Raw genomic sequence first — 20575 nt, 5'->3', positions numbered from 1 at the left:
ATGTAGCAGCTATACAGCTTTGGAAACCCTACAGGGCAGTTTTACTCTGTCCTACAGGGTTGCTATGAGTCGGAATCGACTCGACAGCAGTGGTTAGGTCTTTCATTTGTGAAATGTAAACTGACTCTTGAGAATTAAATATTCACATGGTGAATCTGGTAGGGGAGGCCCAGAAGCCCTTAGCCACTTTTTCCTGATGGTTTGACAAGTACCCAGTCTCCGTTTCAGGTCATAGGAGGTAAGAAAGAGCCAGGTCCTGGGCAGTTCCAGGTAAGTCAGGATGATGCTGACATCGGCGTAGTTAGGGTAACCTGTAAAGTGCCTTGTATCCCAGCACTCAACCCGGTTCCTGGAGTTGGATACGTTCCTAATAAATACCCTCATCTTTATAGATAGCACAGCAAGTATAAACACAGCAGCGGGCCTACATGTTCTTTAGATGGTTTGGACGCTCTGGTTTTTGAAGTTTGCATCCCAGTAATGCAGAGGATTGGAGCATCATTCTTGCAAGAAAGTAAAAATCACTGTTCGTGGTCTCTGGCAAAAAAAATCTGAAAATAAAGTATACTCCAGTTATTTACCAAAGAAGTGTCTTTGTTAGCAAAACATTAATGTTTGTACTAATAAATGCTAACACAAAAACAGAGGCCAAAGGTGTGGTTCACCATGATAAACAGGTGCTCGTAGTCTTTGCTGCTAAGTCTGGGAGTTTCTAAAAAGCTAGAATCCCCTCGTTATCCTACTTGGTTCAACTCTGGTTTTTGAGATGTCCAGATGTTGACAGCTTCCCTAATGGTACCAGACACTTGGGGGAAAAATAACATTCATTTGGACCTCATTCAGGAATTTCATCTGTAACTCCTTATTTTCTAAACACTCCGCCTATCCATAAATGCCCCTTCAATTGCTGTTGGCGAAGAGCAACTAGTTCTAAGCCAATTCTAGGAGATGCTGTTGAAAGGGTAGAGTGGTTGAGGCTGGGTTTGAATACTGACATGTAATTCTATAAAGCCATATGTTGGAAATGTTATGTTTTCACTTAAGATGATGTTAAAGGTTTCCTAGGCTAGCTTTTTATCACTTCAATAGTTACAGACGAATTTTAATGCATATTAGGGAAAAGTAACTGGAATTCCAAAGTCATCATTTCATTAAAGAAGTTGTATCTTAGGACAAGGCTAAAGTATAATATTAGGCCTATGTTAATTCAAAGAAAATAACTAAGTGATAAGAAGTAAATAGTTGGTGGTATATGGGTATGGCAAAATCGTGAGCATAGTATGAGAACACCTATATTGTAGGAAAAGGTAGTGATGGCATAACTGTGGAATTTAATATATTACACTGTATTTAATATAGGCTAGTATAGATAGATAGACAGACAGACATGCCCGGGGTTGGCAAACCAAGGGCCTGAGACCTAATACGGCCCATAGCCTGTTTTTATAAATAAAGTTTTATTGGAACATAATGGTGATAAACAGCATAATGGCCCTCCAAAGATGTCCAGGTCCTAATCCCAGGAACCCGTGAGTATGTTACCTTACATTGCAAAGGGACTTTGCTGATGTGATTAAGGGTACGAACCTTGATGAGGAGATTATCCTGGATAGATGCTGACAGAGACACAGAATGAGGAGGAGAAATCTGAAGCATGAGAAGGGCTCCACCCACAGTTGTTGGCTTTAAAGATGGAGAAAGGGTCATTAGCCAAGGAATGTAAGCAGCCTATAGAAGTTGGGAACAGCCCTCAGCCAACAGCCAGCAAGAAAAGAGTGACCTCAATCCTACAGCCACAAGGAAATGAATTCTGTCAGTGTTCCAAATAAGCAAGGGAATAGATTCGCCCCTGGAGCCTCCAGAAAGGAACGTAGCCCTGCCAACATCTTGACTTTGGCCTGCTGAGAGCCATGTTGGACTTCTGACCTCCAGGACTGTAAGATAATAACTTTGTGTTGTTTAAACCATTAAATGTGTGCTCATTTGTTATGGGAGCAATAGAAAACTAACACAGCAGTCACATCCATTCATTTACGAACTGTCTGTGGCTGCTTTCATGCCGCAATGACAGAGTTGAGTGGATGGGACAGAGACCCTATGGCCCCCAAAGCCTAAAATACTTGCCAACTGACCCTTTACAGAAAATGCTTGCCAGCCTCCTGTATACACACGTAGAAACAGTAATAGCAGCTAGGATTTTCTGAGCACTTGGTGCCAGGCTCTGGGCTAAGCATATAGTATTCCTACCGAGTCGGGCTGACTCCTGCACTGAGCCCATTCCTTGGTCATTTATAGCACCTTGCAGAAGACAGCGAACCCTAGGTGCTCACCTCAGGCATCTTATCGCCGGCAGAAGGCAATGGGGAGCTCTCGGCTGGGCACCAGGATGCCCAGGTGCAGCATCTCCACAGGCTCGTTGTCGGTGGCCACGATGTTGTATTTGCGGACGATCTGGAACACACGTGTACAAGAAAGCAGAATTACCCCCTCTGTTCAACTGCGGGTGGAGTGGCACAGAACGCAGCTGGGGAACTGCAGTCAGAGGGTTTTACCCAGCAAAGAGCCAAGTGGAGCTGGAGCTCGGCTAATCGGCGGCCAATGCACATTCTTTTCCCAATGCCGAATGGAAGATGCGCGAAGGGACTAATCTTCTCTTGAAGCCAACGCTCAGGTCTAAACTGACTTGAATCTTCAAAATTGTCTTCATCGGATCCCAACACCTGGGTATTTAGCATCAACACTGTCTAGAAATACACAGAAACATTCAGCACTTAAATAAATCAGAAGAGAAGGTTTGACTAGCAAAATTGACAAAAGTGATACCTTGCAAATGTAAAAGTAACCCATGAATGTATAACAGTGGTGACTGCCAGCACGTATGGAGTGCTGAAAATGTGGCAGGTAATAAACAGGTAGAGAACTCGAAGATTGTCTATCACACCCTCACCACAGCCCCACGTGGTCGATTCTGTTATTGCTCTCATTTTACAGATGATGGAGCCGAGGTCATGGAACTCACTTCAGGCTACACAGACTAAGGTGAGACTTGAAGCCAGGTCTCTCTATCTCCATAGTCAGTCTTCCTAATATAATGCTATGCAGCGTTTCAATAATGCTCTACAATCTCTATTTCCAAAATAAATTCTCTCCCAGTAAACAGTTTTAGGGAGATCTGATGACTACTTAGAAATGGTACCTTTCAAAGTAGGTACAATTCTACAAATACCACTTAAGGTACAGAATATACAAATGCTACTTACTCCTTTGGGTAAAGTATATTCACCCAGAACAGTTTCCTTGTCAAGAGTCCGAGTTGTAAATGGCACAGTTGGGGTAAGCCTAAAAAAAAAAATAAAAATCAAAGATGTAAGGATGAGCACAGACCAATATCTTTACTACATTTTTACAACACTATCTTTAGTGTTAATGTGAATGCAGATTCTGGTTAAATAAATAAATGCTACGTAAGTTTGTACTCCAAAAAATAACATGATCACAACTCTTCATAAAAAAGTTCTGTCTCTTCCTGACACTTATACCTCTCTTTCCATTTTCCTACCTTATTGCATTGGTTAAGCCTCCACTACCCACTGCCATAGAGTCAATACTGACTCATGGCAACCCCATGTGGTACAGAGTAGAACTGCTCCATAGGGTTTTCTTGGCTGTAATCTTTATGGAGGCAGATTGCCAGCCCTTTCTCTCACAATGCCACTGGGTGGGTTCAAACCCTAACTTTAGGGTAGTAGTTGAGTGCAAACTGATTGCACCCTCAAGGACCTAAACTTCTACCACAGGACCTATTAGTAGTTAATAATGGTTTTCCTTTGCCTCATTCCAGACTTTACCCTTAAGCCTGATGTTGGTTCTAGGGCTTTTGTTGGTTCGTTTGTCTACCCTTTGTGAAGTTAAAGCTACACCCTTAAGCCTAACGTTTGCTCTAGTTTCTATTATCTACCCTTTTATATGTTAAAGGTATTTCTTTCTAATCCTAGGATGGTGCCCGTTTTGTTCTCCAGAAAGGATGTGAAAAGAATTTTGAAAGAACACCTTATTCCAGAGATTCGAAAACAAAGATGTCTCTATGTCTTATCATATCACACTATGCTTCCCTAGCTGACCGGTCCTCTCAAGTCCTTCCGTCAGCCTCCTGATCTTAATTGGTATTTGGAGCATTCATGAGAGTATTATTAGTACTGATTTAAAAGTGGCTTTCCAAGATTTAATAGAATTCTCCCAAATGATTTAGGAAATGAGTAACAGAAAACAAATCTCGTCCCAGGGCTCCTTTTTGTGGTCAGATAAATATTTATGAATCAGCTGGGGAGGGTGTCCATGGGTAGGGGGGCGCCATGTTGCGTCTTTCAGAAAACAGTGTTCTAACAGATTCGTATTGACTTAGGGGTATGTTCTTACCTCATAGATTCTTTCAGACAGGCTTTTAAATACGGCATATTTCTCAAATCCTTTGCCTGGGGCATCTGATTTGCAGGAAATACTCTTTGAATTTCCTCAAGAAGCTTTTGTTGCACTTGGGGATGTCGGGATAAATTGTAGAGTGCCCACATTAAGCTGTTTGCCGTCTGAAAGCCAATGGACACAAATGTAAGTCGGAGCAACCAAACTGCCTGAGACCAGCAGGAGCTGAACAGGAAGGCTGATGCTAGCACCGTGCTCTGCAAATCTATCAGTGATACTTTTTCACGTGTCCTCATTCGCTGTGCCTTAAATAAATCCAATGTACGAGAAGTCAGATGTATTTACAAAACGTATCAAGTAAGGACAGCTCACTCACCGAGGAATCAAAACAGATTTCTTTAGATAACCAGCTACATTAGGACCAGTAAAATGTAGTTTGTAACAAAACTTGTTTGAACACAAATGAGTGCCTGCAGAACTGGCCAAATCTGAATAAGACTGGTGGATTGCATCAACATCAACTTCCCGGTTGTGATACTGTACTTTACTTACACAAGATATTACCACTGGGGGGTCCCTGGGTGGCACAGATGGTTAAACACTGGACTACTAACCAAAAGGTCGGTGGTTCAAACCCACCCAGAGACGCCTCAGAAGTAAGGCCTGGCAATCTGCTTCCAAAAGGTCACAGCTTGAAAACCCTATGGAGCAGTTCTACTCTGACACACATGGGATCACCATGAGCTGGAATCGACTCAATGTCAACAAACAACCTGGAAATCTCAGTGGTTTGCAACGTCAAGATGTTCCCACTGAGGGAAGCTGGGTGAAGGGTACCCAGAATCCCTCTCTCTTGTTTCTTAGAACTGCATGGGAAGCTACAATTACCTGCAAATAAAAAAGTTCAATTAAGCATCGTTTGATGTAAAAGTATTTTGATATAAAAACTGAGTGGGGAGAGAGGGGCTGAGAAGGAGTGTTGGTTCTAAGAGTTACTTTTATTTTACATTGATAATGCACGAGAAACGGCATTTCTCGAGTTTCAAAGACAAGTTTTCTGTCCCACCCTAAAAAGTTACCGCGAAAATAAAACAGGCGTCATCTACATTCTGCGTTCCAGCCATATGTAGAGAGCCTGTGAAGGAGGATGCCAACACCAAAATAAGACATTCTAGCATCAAGAGGAGGATTTCAAGGAAACAGCTACAGTTTCCGACAAAGGCCCGTGTCCTTTTCAGTGACAGCCTTTATTTCCTTTCCAAAGGCAATAGGAAGAGACAAAATATTGGTGGAAGAAGCCAGTGCAGCTTTTAGCTATGTAATATTCACTGCTGGTAGCCAAGCGCATTGTTTTTTTGGTCCTGTTTTAGCTAATTTAAACCAAATACTCCTCCTGGAAATAGTCATTGCACGCTTCCTCTGCAGACACGAAGACGCTTTCGCGAAGTGCCGTGTGCTGCTCATACAAACGAGCAAAGTGCAAGACGCTGCCGAGCCAATGCTATTTATTATTTTTGGAAGAAGATGCCTCCAAGGCGGGCTACTTCATGTCAGAGGAGCAGCAGCCTCGGCTGCAAATAAACTGTGGACGCCATTATTACGAGACTCCAATTTACAAAACAGGAAGAGGGCGTAGCCCCCAAGTTAGAAACACGTTCAGATTTCTCTGATTTTCCAATTGTGACCTTCAGAATAGCCAGGACTAAAAAAGAAACAGATTTAACTATATCAATGGGTCCCTCACCACAAGTACCAAATAGAGCTTCCAAAACGCAGATAACTGTAGCTTTCACCAAAGCCATGGAAGACAGTCTGGGCCTGTTAGGGTAACTGCAGGGGGTGACTGAGGGTGGGGAGTGGCCTGGGAAACCTCAGGGGCATAAACTATCCCAGCTTGACCTCCGTGGAGGCAGTGGATCTTGTAACTACCCATTTTGCTTCCACTAAGTCCATTCTCCACCTTTCAAAACATAAATTTGATCAGGTCACACCTCTGCTTAAATCCCTCCGAGAGCTTCCCATGACAGGTGTAATAAGACTCAAAAGACCCTACTCCTACCACATTTGCATCTGCTCTAGCTCTAGTTCTCTTTCTGCCCCAGGGCCTTTGCATGTGCCCGCTCCTCTGCCTGCAGTGCTCTTCCACCAGATTTTAATGTGGCTGGTTCCTTCTCATCATTCCAGAGTCAGCTCCAATATCATGGTTTCCTCCAAGGCCCCTACCGCTATCTGAAATGATCAGATTTGTTTGTTTACACGTCCACTAGCATGTAAGTTCCATGACGGGGAGGACCGTTGTCTCTGGTTCATGGTGGCCTCTCAAGCACTTGAACAGTGCCTGGCATATAGTAGGCACTCAATAGTTGCTGTATTTTTAACCTATTTCACAAATATTTATTGAGCACCTACAACATACTAAATATTGGTCTAGGTTCTGGAAATATGTCAGTGGACAAAACCAAGTCATTGCCCTCATGGAGCTCATATTCCAGTTGGAAAAACAAGAAGAAGAAGAATGGGTGAAAGTTGACTTTTATCACTCTAAGGCCTCTTAGGGTGAGCCAACGGGAAAGTGACCTAAAAGGAATCCCCACTTCTGGAGCATGAGGAGAAATAAGAACCTTACTATTCCACTGACGTAGAAGACCCTACCTTTTCTTCCAACAAGAAACACTACAGAAGGAATAAACACGGAAAAGAAGTGAACTGGTATATATTCTGCTTAATGACTATAAAGCATACGAAACGCTGGACCTATGAGAAATATGAATATCCGTCACTCCAATATCAGCTTGAAAAATAAAACAAAGACAATTAAAGCCATGCAAGTGCTGATGTCGGTGTTCATGTTTGGGATTTAGCTACGCTAAGTATCCACTATGACTATCAACCACGCTGGAGGCAGAATTTTGATATTTAAAATAAACTGTTTCATTGGAATTAAAATCAAGTTTTCTTAACTCACTATTTTACAATTTTAAGCAGAAAAGAAAGATAGTATCAGCTCGGCGGAGAGAGTATTTCAATATTTTGACAGTAAATAATAGGCGGAGTGAGGTACTTAGTGGTAACGTGTAACCACCTATAATATATCCTATTTTTAAAATCTAGATTATCTGTCGTAGTAGGGTGTGAAACGTCACCGCATCCAAATTCCCACAGCGGTTTGCATGTTTCTCTCGCCGCTTATCATATCCTACTCCGGATTTTTGAGTCCCCGGGTGGTGCAGATTTTTCGCACTTGGCTGCTAACTGAAAGGTTGGAGGTTTGAGTCCACTCAGAGGTGCCTCAAAGGAAAGGCCTGATGATTAACTTGCCAAAAATCAGCCACTGAAAACTCTGTAGAACACAGTTCTACTCTGACAAGGCCACCAGGAGCTGGAATCAGCTGGATAGCGACTGGTTTGGTTTTTGCTTTTGTAGTCATTAGAGCACCTTAATTCTCCTCCTACCACATGTTTTACTTGGATCCACAATCAATGCCCATGGAAGCAGCGGTCAAGAAATCAAATGACCTATTGCATTGGCCAAATCTACTGCAAAACATCTCTTTTAAGTGTTAAAAAGCAAAGATGTCACCTTGAAGACTAAGCCGCACCTGACCCAAGCCATGGTGTTTTCAGTCACCTCATATGCATGCAAAAGCTGGACAATGAATAAGGAAGCCCAAAGAAGAATTGATGGCTTTGAATTATGGTGTTGGCGAAGAATACTGAGTATACCATGGACTGCCAGAAGAATGAACAAATGTGTCTTGGAAGAGGTACAGCCAGAATGCTCCTTAGAAGCAAGGATGGCCAGGCTATGTCTCATATACTTTGAACATGTTATCAGCAGGGATCAGTCCCTGAAGGCCATCATGCTTGGTAAAATAGAGGGTCAGTGAAAAAGTGGAAGACCCTCAACGGGATGGATTAACACAGTGGCTGCAATGATGGGCTCAAGGATAGCAACGCTTGTGAGGATGGCGCAGGACCAGGCGGTGTTTCGTGCTGTTGTACGTGGGGTCACTGTGAGTTGGAACCAACTGGACAGCACCTAACAACACCACCACGTGTTTAGGTACAAGAACTGTGCGCTGGACTTGCCATAGCATCTAGGATGGGACTCTGCATTTTTGCTAAAATTAGTGCTCAGTTAATCCTTGTGGAATGAGTGAATTGGTGAATGACTATTTAAAATTCATCATGAAAAAATTGTGCAGACTATGTAGCAAAGTAAAATCAGCCCAGCATTACCGTTTCTACTGCAGCCAGCTGGAGCTCCGTGACGGCAGCATACAATTCTTTCTTTGAAAGCCGATTGTGGTGATAAATGTCACAAAGGAAATCTGCACTCGGTGTCTGAGAATACTTCTCTAACCGGCTGTTGATAGATGATTTGACTATTGGAAGAGGAAGGGGAGAGAGAGTTAGTTGGAGACTAAGATCAGAAAAAGAACAAAAGAACCTAGATAAAATCCTTCTTGCAATGTATAAAAGGGCTTTTTAGGAACACTGACAATTTGTTAAATAAGCTAATATTGCCTTCGTGTTAAGTGGCAAGGACTCCTCAAAGCCCACGTGAGCAATGCCTCTCAAACTTTAACAGGCATGGAAATTACCTGGGAATCTCCGGAAAAGGCAGGTTCTGACTCAGGGTCTGGAGTGGCGGCAAGTGGGTTTCTCTCACAAGATCTTAGGTGTTGCCAGTGCTGCCAGTCCACACACCACTCTGCACAGCAAGAGCTTAAAGCATAGAAGCAAGGAACGCTTGCAGAGCAATGGTTAAGTGCTCAGCTGCTACCCGAAAGGTTGGTGATTTGAACCCACCCAGTGGCTCCGTGGGAGAAAGCTCTGGCGATCTACTCCCTTAAAGATTACAGCCAAGAAAAACCCATAGTAGTTCTACTCCGTCACATGGCATCACTATAAGTCTGTCTCCATGACACACAACAACGACCAAAATATGGAAGGGATGAGCATGAGATGGAGGTAGGACGAGGGCTCACTGTCAGAATCAGAACTTGAACTTTAGATCCAGGACTTCAGCTGATATAGCCACAAATAGAGGCAAAGGAAGGTTTGGCTCCCAAATTCTGGCAATAGAGGAGAGGAGGAACCCAACTGCCACCATGTTACCAAAGACACGCCCACACAGGAAAGTACAATACCCGTGCATGTTGACAATGCTGTAAAAATTTCCAAGATTAATAAAGTACATGCTAGGCATGTGTCTCCCTCACTCCAATCCATCATACAAACGACCCTGAGAGTAACGATAGCGGCGATGATGAGAATATTTGGCCCATGGTTTGGGTCTGAGCCTCTAGAGCTCTTCTGCCTGGCTTCAAACCCCAGCTTTGCCATCACCTAGCGTGGAATCTTGATTGACTTATTAACTTATTAACTTCTATGTGTCTCTGTTGCATCACTGGGGCCAATAAAAGATTTGTTGTGAGATTGTGAAGATTAAATAAACACACACACACACACACACCCACACCCACATATATATATACAATTCTATATGTATACAAAGAAGCCCTGGTGGCGCAGTGGTTAAGCACTTGGCTGCTAACCGAAAGGTCAGTGGTTCAAACCCCCCAGCCATTTTGCGGCAGAAAGATGCAGCAATCTGCTTCTATAAAGATTACAGCCTTGGAAACCCTATGGGGCAGTTCTACTCTGTCCTATAGGGCCGCTATGAGTTGGAATTGACTCAACGGCAACAGGTTCGGTTTGGTATCTGTCATGGATTGAATTGTGTCCCCCCAAAATATCTGTCAACTTGGCTAGGTCATGATTCCCAGTATTGTATGACTGTCTACCATTCTGTCATCTGATGTGATTTCCCTGTGTGTTGTAAATCCTATCTCTATGACGTTAATGCGACGGATTAGCAGCAGTTATATGGATGAGATCTGCAAGATTAGATAGTGTCTTAAGCCAAGCTCTTTTGAGATATAAAAGAGAGAAGCGAGCAGAGAGACATGGGGACCTCATACCACCAAGAAGCAAGAGCCAGGAGAATAGCATGTCCTTTGGACTTGGGGTTCCTGCATGGAGAAGCTCCTAGTCCAGGGGAAGATTGATGACAAGGACCTTCCTCCAGAGCCAACAGAGAGAAAGCCTTCGGCTGGAGCTAATGCCTTGAATTTGGACTTTTAGCCTACTAGACTGTGAGAGAATAAATTTCTCTTTGTTAAAGCCATCCACTTGTGATATTTCTGTTAAATAGCGGCACTAGAAGACTAAGACAGTATCTATCTATCTATCTATCTATCATCTATCATCTATCTATCTATCATCTATCTATTGTTGCTGTTAGTTGCCGTCAACCCCATGTATGCAGAGTAGAACTGCTACATAGGGTTTTCAAGACAGTGACTTTCCAGAAGTAGATCTCCAGGTCTGTCTTCCAAGGTGCCTCTGGGTGGGCTTGAACTGCCAATCTTTTGGCTAGTAGTCTAGTGCTTAACCGTTTGCACCACACAATACCTGGCACCAAATGTTCCCTCTATATTAAGCAGAAATAGCTCTGATCCATTAAGACAGTGTGACATGCAAGGTTTTTATGCTATTTATAAAAACCCTAGAAACAGCTGCATTGAGGTAGGCATTATTATTATTATTGGCCCATTTTAGAGACAAGGCAACTGAGGATGAGAAAGTGACAGCACACTGGCCAAGCCACCACGCCCAGTAATAGAACCGGGGCTTGAACCCAGGCGTCTCTGACTCCAAAGCTCCTGCTCTTACTCCCTCCCATAGCCGCCAAAGATGACGACGGAAAGCTACTCCTTGCCTTTTCCTTAGAATTCCTCTACGGGAGGGCAAGCCCCAGCTCATGCGTTCGCAAAGAATCAGCTGGAGCAGATCCCTGGAGAGTCCAAGGTGGTTAGCCCAGGAAGATCACCCCAGGCTTCCCACAGCAGCCAGAAGACAGGGCCGCTGGGAGTGTGTGTGGCCAGTGTGGAAGAGGCCACTCTTACCTGATTTGAAAATGGTGTCCCAGGCCAGCGTGTGGTCCCGCCAGACCCGCGTGTTGAGGCTTTTGTGTAGCTCCACCGGGGTGACCATCATCCTCCCAAATGTGCTCATCATCTGTGAGAAACACAAGTGCCTTTCACCCCAGATTCTCATTCTCTCAAAGACAACCTTCATTAGGAAAGAGGGGCATTCCAAATAGCAGCACCCAGGGGTGGATTAACCAGTAAGCAAGGTACGCACAGGCTTACTTGCATTTACTTAGTAATCCGATGTGGTGAAAAACGTGAAACTGTGCACTACAGATTACTAAGTAAGCACAAGTAAGTCTGTGTGTACCTTACTTATTGGGTAATCCATCCCTGCCAGCACACTTTGTACCCCAAAAGGCAAGAAGTCAAAGCCCTCACTACACTTTTCCTAGAAGAAATACCTACTTGCTGCCCTCACCCCACTCCCAAGAAATATCGAAAATTATAATTTTTCCACTGGATTTGTTTAACCAAAAACCTTATGACCTAAAAGTAAAACAGAAAAAAAGTTTAAAAACTCTAACTTTGATATTCACTTCAATTTCCATGAATTCCCAAACTTTAGTCATTCTCAAGCTAATTTCAGTTTCTACCATATCCACATATCACTCAACTATTCAAAAAAATTAAAATCTGAAAATTTTCACTCTTTTAAACCATAGTTTTAATCAACCAGCCTTGAGCTGAAACACCTACTTGGACCTTGCCTAAGCAAGGAAATATTGGGTTTAATGTTCTTCTTTTACCTCTGCATATATGCACAGATACACATTAAAATATATAATTCACCTTAACAGAAACATTTAACTATTGAAATAAAATATGTGTGCGTGCCACCCTTTGGGAAACACGGTGATGTCCATCTGTTAAGTTCTCAACTATAAAACCTGAGTTGGGAAAACTGCTCTCCTAAAGCGGATGCTTACTGTTTTGATGGCCATGATGAAGTTCAAAGCTTCCTCCCCTGTGTTCTTCTGAAGGAGGCCAAATCTGTTCTCATATAACACAAGGCAGATACCTGTTATTTAAAACAATCACCAATTGTTACACCATCCCAGCCACGCTGGAGTCTCTGATTAGCTGGCTATTAAAGGTACAGTTCTGTGTCTTGTAAAAGTGCGGTCTTTTCTAAGAAAGAGCAGAAGTCTAGGAACATCGAGGAGGGCCTGAGAGAAGGGACATGATCTGTCCTCTTTCTAGAAATGATCTCCAGGTCCCATGCCTCACTCCCATCAGAACCTCCTGGTCAGAGACGCACGGTCCTTAGTCATTTCAGGGACACGGAAGACACCCGGGGATGGAGGAAAGGCACCATCGACTCAGGGCTATGCTATGTGTGCCTTGGACCCAGCTGTGATGTTGGAGTCATTTATTGGATCCTGTTGCTTTAATAATGATCGGTAGGAAAGCCATTCATGAGAAGAGAGAGGGAAGAGAACAACTGTGAACTGAGCATTCACTATATAAGAAGCCATGGTGGCTCAAAGGTTGGCAGCTTGAACCCACTAGCAGCTCCATGGGAGAAAGACCTCTTGATCTAGAAAACCCTATGGAGTAGTTCTGCTCTGTCACATGAGGTCACTAGGAGTCGAAAACAGACTGGAAGACACCTTACAAAAACATTCACTATCTGCCAGGAGCCGGGAGCTGAGCCAGCACATTTTATGTTTCCGTTTTACTAACACAATAACCTTTTTGTTTTAACTTCCCAACTTTTATTTTGAAACTTTCTATCTACAGAAAAGTTGAAAGAATAGTACAGTAAATACCTGTATACTCTTAACTCTGACGCAGTAGTCTTCACCATTTTGCCACAATTACTTTCTCTGTGTGTGTCTGTACGTACAAGTTTGCGATGTGGGTGCTGAACCATTTGAACATAACTTTTAGCCCTCATGACAACTCACACCTAAATACTTCAGCTGTGGCCTCATGAGAACAAAGCCATTCTCCTACATAACCTGATGCCATAAACACCCTAAGAACATTAGCAATCATTCCAGAATACATCTAAAATGTATCCATTAAAAATTTCTCCAATTGTCCCCAAAATACCATCTATGACTGTTTTCTTTTATGACCCAGGATCACTGCTAGCACCTTTTAATAGGCAGGTAATTAGTTCTCGAAGGAGCCCTGGTGGCACAATGGTTAAGTGCTCAGCTGCTAACCAAAAGGATCGGCAGTTTGAACCCACCCAGCGGCTCCACGGGAGAAAGACCTGGTGATCTGCTTCTGCAAAGGTTACAGCCGAGAAAACCCTGTGGGGCAGTTCTGCTCTGTCCTACAAGGTCACTGTGAGTCGGAATCGACTCAACGGTACCCAACAATGACAATTATCTGTGAACTTACAGAACAGGAGGCCGGGACCAAGAGGGTAAATGGCCTGATATCATAAAGCTGAGAAATGACAGAGTCAAGCAGCTTAGTGCAAATCACAGCTTTTCCAACTATGTCCCTATTTTTCCAAACCCAGTCATTCCTGTTCAGTCTCTCAAGGTTTTCTCATATTTGTGTTCCACAGAGCATGGCACGTATATATAGCACTAGGGGTGTGTGAGATGACTCTGGGTGCTATACCAACAAAGATCTTTGAACAAATTATTATTTATTTTTTCATAATCTCCTATTTATGCCAGTGATTCTGACTTTGGCTTTATGGTAGTATTGTAAGTTTTCCTTCAAAGATAAACTTCAGTTAAACAACGAATAAAAAAAAATGCTACTTAACTAAATAGAACAAGTAGTATGCAGGTTTGGAAAATATTAGGAAGTATACAAGAATGTCTGAAATTTGGGAAATCACCGTTTAAGAGATGATCATTATTTAACCAAAAAAGCATCTTAAAACTAAGATATCTTTTCCTGTTTAGGAATACCTGGGTCGTTAAGAGCTAAGCAGCCCACTTGGTAGAGCATATTCAACAGCACAAACAGTTTGCTCTTTAATAGCAGGTTGTGGTATCAAGGGGGCAGCAGGCCTGATCCGTCTATACCCTCCAGTGTTTCTAAGACACCAAGCATGGGTGGGAGCAACCCAGGAGTCCTGCTTTCCCATTTGTGTGGCATGCAATTTGAATCCACAAAATGTCGCTACTGTGCAAATATAGCTATTCTTTATACATGAGTGACTCTCTCCCGCAACGTCTTGCTTTTGCCAGAGTTGATCATTGATATCATGGGTAGTAGATATTGCTAATGGCCTTCCCAGAACCCATTCTCCCGTTTCTTACCTACAATGTTGTGTAGAGTGGCTGTGTCCCAGTGCTCAGGCAGTAAATCAGGATGGGTTTAAGACCCAGATGACAACTCATTTCCTGATTTCCCAGCCTGCCTCACAGCTGACCGAATAGCCACATGACCCAGTTGCAGCCAATGGGATCTGAGAGGAAGCAGCCTTTGCTTTCTTGATAAACAGTGGCCATGCAGCTGGCTTAGCTCTTCCCTCCCTTCTTTGTGTTTGCCTAGAAGGCAGAAGTGAGGCCAGAAGGTGCAGCAGTCATCTTGCGGCAAGCTAACAAGCTAAGGATGGATGAGCAAAAAGGTAGAAAGGGGCTGGGTCGCCACCTGTTTCAGAATAAAAGCCCAAGTCCTTACAAGCACCTACAGGTCCTGCCTGATCTGGTGCCTGTGTCCTTTGTGACCTTGGCTCCTTTTGCACACTGTCCCCTTTGCTTACCCTCATCCACTCATACCAGCATCCTTGAGTTCCTCAGAGGCACCACTCATGCATCCACCTCGGGGCATTTGCACTTCCTGTCTCCTCTGCCTGGAACACTCTTCCGCAGGTACCCCTTGGGCTTGGTCCTTTCCTTCCTGTAAGTCTCACCTCAGATGTCACCTTACCTAAGAGGACTTGCCTCACCTCAGCACCTCTTTCGTGTTCTTTCTTGACTCCCGTATGCTTTGTCTTTACCCCTTGACGGGGTATATATTAAAATATATTGACTTGTTGACTGTCACTCCTACAGGAGTCTAAGCTCCCCCAGGGCAGCAGGATCTAGCACCTAGGACCTAGCACAGTGCCTGACCCATAACAGGTGTATAGTGTTTGTTGAATGACTGCTTGAACAAACCATAGTGCAAGGTACAACTTGAGTGCTTTAAAGAGCCATTACTAGGAATAGTATGGCTTTTCCCTAGTCAGCAATCATGTATGGTTTTGGGAGAGTTGTCGACAAAGTCGCATTTAATCCACCATATCACTTGCAAAATCCAATGAACAAGACTAACTGCAACTTACTCTCAAAGGACCATTTGTTCAGCTCACTGTATAAGTCTTCAATGTGGCCTCGTTCATCACAGAGTTCATCCAGTCTCCCCATAAAATCAGCCAAGACCTTAAAGAAAGCAACCACAAAAAAACATTTTAAAATCATTAAAAAAAAAAACAAACAAAAAAAAGTCAGGCTCAGTAATCTAACTTCAGGTATTGCTACATTGTTTATTCAGCGCCCGTAACATTCTTTTTTTCTGAAGTAACACCGGGTATATATTTTTCTGGGACACTACCCTATCCCCGAACAACCTTGTCCTGGGTCTTTCCTGAGCTTTTCCTGCAGCCACCCTGAAGCTGAACATTCAGCTTTTGATCTAAAAATGATTGCAGCAATTTAAGAAAAGAAAAGCGTTTCTTCTAATCGGAACAGGGAATAAACCACCAAGGAGGGATCTGTCAAGTGTCCCCGTTGACACAGCATCTCCGGGAATGATGCTGTACTGATCCTGAGGTTTGCCACTTCCCGGTCTGGGCAAGAAAACATCTTACTGGGGAGTGTTGTGTTAAGCATGTTGGACTTGGAGGCAGAAGACCTGCATATCCTGGATGCAGCTCTGTAACTAAATAGCTTTGTTATGGATTAAATCATGACCCCCTAAAATATATGTTGTAACTCTTAACCCCTGTGGTTATAATCCCACTTGGAAATGGGTTTTCTTTGTTATGTTAATGAGACAGTATTAGTGTAGGGTGTGTCTTAAATCAATCTCTTTTGAGATAGAAAAGAGATGAAACCAGCCAGAAAGCAAGCAGAGATGGGGGAAGAGAGATGCCAAGCCACATGAAGATCACCAAGGAACCAAGGAATGCCAGGCCAACAGACGCTAAAAAGAGACAAGGACCTTCCCAGAGAGCTGACAGAAAGCCCTCCCCTGGAGCCGGTGCCCTGTATTCAGATTCTAGCCCCCTAGACTGTGAGAAAATACATTCCTGATTGTTAAAGCCATCCACTTGTGGTATTTGTTGCTGTAAAAACATTCAGCATAATGTGTTTATGAAAATACCTGGGAGGGGGAGGAGGGAGGGTGCAGTTGGCAGACAAACGTAGAAGGTGTGCATTATTTGCGTAAAAATATGGTACTTTGAATTTGTTACCATTTAAAAATCCAGAGATTTCACATGAAAAATATGGATTTCCTACTGCTCTTTAAAAAAATAAATAAAAATAACTACAAGATCTAGCCACACTGGCTCTACCTTCCCAGGTGGCAGCAACTGGAAGGGGCTGGGTGACAGCTCTTCCCTCTAGGGAACATTATTCTGTTTGCTGACATCCATACTGGGCCTGCCTTATTCACTTATATTAATTACCTGGCTCCTGAAAGCTTCTGAGTTTGCAATCCCTAACCTATAAGATCCCATCTGGGTATAATTCCAGTTCAAAATAAACACTCAAAGTGGGCAATAGTAAAAAGTTTACCATATGCTTACAACCCTCCTTCGCTCCCTGTTGGCTAAAGGACAATGGCCAAGTACCATAGCATGGCACAAAAATATTGTCCAGACCTGTCCCCTGTCCAGCATCATTTCAGAGAAAGCCTCACTTCAGCTGCACTAAATGTACTAGACTATGAACAAACCATGCCATCTCAGGCCTCCATATTTTAGCATGCTATTGGCTCTACCTGGGATGCCTTTTCCCGTCTTCTCTGGCCTGCAGACTCCTACTCATCCTGCAAAACCCAGCTCAAATGTCATCGCCTAAAATTTTACAAGCATCATCTCATTTAATCGTCACAGTTAACTTGTGGTGGGGGAATTGTTACTCCCATTTTGCAGACTGGGAAACAGGCTTAGAGAGGTTAGGCCAGGTCACATAGCTAATGGGTAGAAGGCTGGGGCTCAAATCCAAGACTGTGGAATACCAAAGTATGCTCATAACTGCACCCTCATTGAGATATTACTTAAAAAATGGGCAAGGGAGTGAGAAATAAGGGCTTGGGGGAGGGAATATGGAGCAGAAGGGGGAGAAGGTGGAGACTCCCCGAATTCTCCAAATTGTCTGCTTTTCCCTCTGCACTTTGTAGGTGTGACTCTAAGCTCCGCAAACATCCCTCTGTACCCGAGAGACCCTGGAAAGCTGGCCCCAGCCTGCAAACCTCATTGATTTTGTTGTCCAGCTTCATAATTTCCACTGGTTTCATTAGTTTCTTTTGAAAGGCACTCCGAACCCTCTGCCAGTCTTCTCCTTCCCTGGGGAGAGAAGCAGAATTACAGTTAGAGCAAACTGCAAAGAAAAGAAGGGAGAAGCAGAGTTACCTCCAGCTCTGCAGTTTCATCAGCTGTGCAATCAAATGGAAGCTGAGATGCGTGCCAGGAATATTGGCAAGACCCAGACTTTGGGGCTGGTTTGACGAGGAGGATGGAAAAGCACCTTTCTTCCCAGTCAGACACTGTACCCGGAAGGTGAAGTCGGATCATTTGGATTCAGGGCTTTTGAGGTGCCCTGGCAGGGGTGGGGCTGGAAGACGGGAAGCCTGGAGTCACAGTGGTAAGAGTGGATATGTGAACACCCCCTTCACCAACAACCCGGGCCTGTTTGAGTTCAATCCTTGTCTTCTTTCAACCTGTTAGCCTGAGCCTCGTTTTCACAAAACACCTCAAGTTTAGAATTGTGCCCATTGCCTCCAAGTAACAACATACAGAGATTCACGACGTTGTAAAAAGCCTGTTCCCAGTAAGCACCTGTATTACACGTGCCCCACCATGTGTTGGACCATACAGGCTGCCATGCAGCATGCATTCAGGTTTTAACCCCCAGTAATTACAACGTGAAAAATACAACCGTTAAGGCATTACAATTCGGGGGTAAACGAAAAGTGTTAACTTGTTAAACGCTAGCGATTAAAAACAGAGGAACTGCAGCATATTGTAGCGTTTATCTTTCTCAAATGCAACCTTGGCTGCCCTCCTCATCCCACCTTTCCAATGACACCTAGGGAATAACCGCCCCGGGGGGAGAAAGGTCACAGTCAAGAGCAAAAGAAGTCAATTTCTGACTTTTGAGCTTCGAAGAGCCCGGATCCTGGGGGTTTCTGGGAAGATTAAGGGAGACGTTTGTTTGTGTAAGATGTGTGCCTGGACCGCTGATTTCAGAACCGCATCCAGCCCAAGAGTCCGAACACCACAGTGTGTCTGACCCCGTTTGGGCATTTCTTTGATGGAAAGGCGTAGCCTTGCCCAGCTGTCAAAGAGAACGCGGGTGTTTGGTGCGCCTCACAGCTCTCCCCTCAACCCACTCTAGTGCCTGCGGAGCTCCGGACTGCACTGGATGGAGCTTTGGTATTCGCTCTTGCACAAGAAGGGTCAGACCCCCAGGAAACCCTTAACTCCTGTCCCCCTCCCCAGTTTCCCCGCGCATCAGGCCTTGCCGCCTGTCCCCACCCCGCCACCTTCCGGGACTCACAAGATCAGCAGTCCGTAGCCCTCCTTGCGATAGTCGCGATAGGCCTTCCACGGTCGGATCTCCAGCCGCTGGGGGTACGCGCTCTCAGTGCGGTACAGCGCCTCCAGCAGGCTCGGCGAGCCCAGGTGCACCGAGTCGAAGGAACCCAGCTTCACGCGGAAAATCTTGCCGTACTTCTTGTGGTACTCCGCCTGCAGCAGGCGGGGCACAGCGCGGAGTCGGCGCGCATCGGCGCTGCTCCCTGCTCCCGCCTCCTGCCTCCCCGGGGACCCCGACCGCCGTCGCCGGGACGGCCGAGCGCACCCTGCGTCCCAGCCGCGCGTCTCGGGGAGAGTGTGGAGCGCGGCTGGGAAGGCAGGGCAGGGAGGGCAGAGGGGGTCGGGGTGCGACCAGGCAGTTACCAGCGTGTAGTGCTGCTTCTTGAGTCCTCCTTTCCAGAGGATCTCCAGCAGGCTGCCCAGCAGCGGCCAGTTGGTGGGGCCGGGCAGGGCGGACTCTTTCTGCGCCTCGCCACGGGCCGTCAGCGGGCAGAAGGGCACCTCCCGCGGCCGAGGGGTCGTGCACGCCGTCAATGTCACGGGTCTGGGGGGCTGCCCGAGGCTGCGCAACTGCTGCAGGAAGGTGGCCAGGGGGTGGCTCTTGCTGATGGGGGACCTCATAGCATCAAGGGAGATCGGGCGCGTGGGAAGGTGCGCGGACTGGGCAGGGCGAGGATGCTACAGAGAGGCTGGTGGGATTGTGGGGCTTTCGATTCTGCGAAAGAGAGGCGAAAAGGGCCCGCAGGTGTGCTGGAGAGGGCGAAGGAGGGGCGGGGAGCAGAGAGGATGTCGACGAGGATGCTAGACGCTGCACCGGGCAGCAGCCTCCGGCCGCGGCGCGCTGGACTCAGGCGCTGCAGGAGGGCAATCGGGGGGCGAGGGACCACTAGAGGAAGGATGCGGGTCCGGCTGGCAGCACGTCTGACTTCTAGGGTCTGGAGCCGCGGGGTGGAGGTGTCATAGAGGGTGGAAGAGCTGCTGCTGGCCTTGCTCTTTGCTCCTGTCCCTCTTCATGCACCCAGGCCGGGGACCAAGTATTTATGGAAACGGGGCAGGCTTGGGGTGGCCAATGAGCGCGCTGAGTGGGCCCGGGCTGGCCAGGCCACCAGGGACGCGGGACGAGGGGGCGGTGGTGGAAAGGGATGGAGTCAGCGAGGTGAGCGAGGGCATCCGCGCCTCGGGTGACCGGTGCGCTGCAGCCCGGCAGGAGCGCGCGGGCTCCACCCCGGAGATAGCGCCCGGAGGCCCGCGGCGCCGTGAGTTCACCGGGTGTAGACCGAGCCCGCCCCGTCCTCCCCTGGCGGCAGGAGCCGACGGTGGCGGCAGCGCAGCCCTGCGCTTGCACAATCCGCTGCCCGGCGGCGAGGTCTCCGAGTGCAGGCCCCGGAGGGCTGCCTTTGCAGGGCGCGAGAGCGGGCGCCTCCGGGGGAGC

At 45.8% G+C, this 20575-nt stretch overlaps 1 protein-coding gene across 2 annotated transcripts; it reads right to left on the bottom strand.

Annotated features, from left to right (window-relative positions):
• Positions 1–2330: 2330 nt before the first annotated feature.
• LOC101353460 (1,25-dihydroxyvitamin D(3) 24-hydroxylase, mitochondrial) lies at positions 2331–19852 on the bottom strand. Of its 2 annotated transcripts, XM_004370225.1 has the most exons (11): positions 19507–19764; positions 19106–19296; positions 17799–17892; positions 15664–15760; positions 12347–12438; positions 11394–11505; positions 8659–8804; positions 4417–4583; positions 3261–3339; positions 2553–2744; positions 2331–2451 (listed from the first exon to the last, which is right to left on the bottom strand). In XM_004370225.1, exons 1-11 carry the CDS (start codon positions 19762–19764, stop codon positions 2341–2343), a joined length of 1539 nt encoding a protein of 512 aa, XP_004370282.1. In that variant the 3' UTR covers positions 2331–2340. The 2 variants fall into 2 exon arrangements, with proteins under 2 accessions (XP_004370282.1, XP_004370283.1); XM_004370226.1 differs by lacking the exon at positions 2553–2744 and having other exon boundaries at positions 19507–19852.
• Positions 19853–20575: the final 723 nt, after the last annotated feature.

Source organism: Trichechus manatus, unplaced genomic scaffold (assembly GCF_000243295.1).
Source record: "Trichechus manatus latirostris isolate Lorelei unplaced genomic scaffold, TriManLat1.0 scaffold00008, whole genome shotgun sequence".
NCBI classification, from domain to species: Eukaryota; Metazoa; Chordata; class Mammalia; order Sirenia; family Trichechidae; genus Trichechus; species Trichechus manatus.
The sequence above is the reverse complement of the archived record's forward strand: the minus strand, read 5'-3'. Positions and strand labels throughout refer to the sequence as shown.

What these genes read in the sequence shown, in the direction of transcription:
- LOC101353460 (XM_004370225.1), bottom strand. Translation starts at nt 19,764, where the DNA reads ATGAGGTCCCCCATCAGCAAGAGCCACCCCCTGGCCACCTTCCTGCAG. An exon ending in AGAAGCAGCACTACACGCTG is followed by an intron (nt 19,297 to 19,506) that starts GTAACTGCCTGG and finishes CGCCTGCTGCAG; the next exon opens with GCGGAGTACCACAAGAAGTA. An exon ending in TCATCATGGCCATCAAAACA is followed by an intron (nt 11,506 to 12,346) that starts GTAAGCATCCGC and finishes TGTTTCTCACAG; the next exon opens with ATGATGAGCACATTTGGGAG.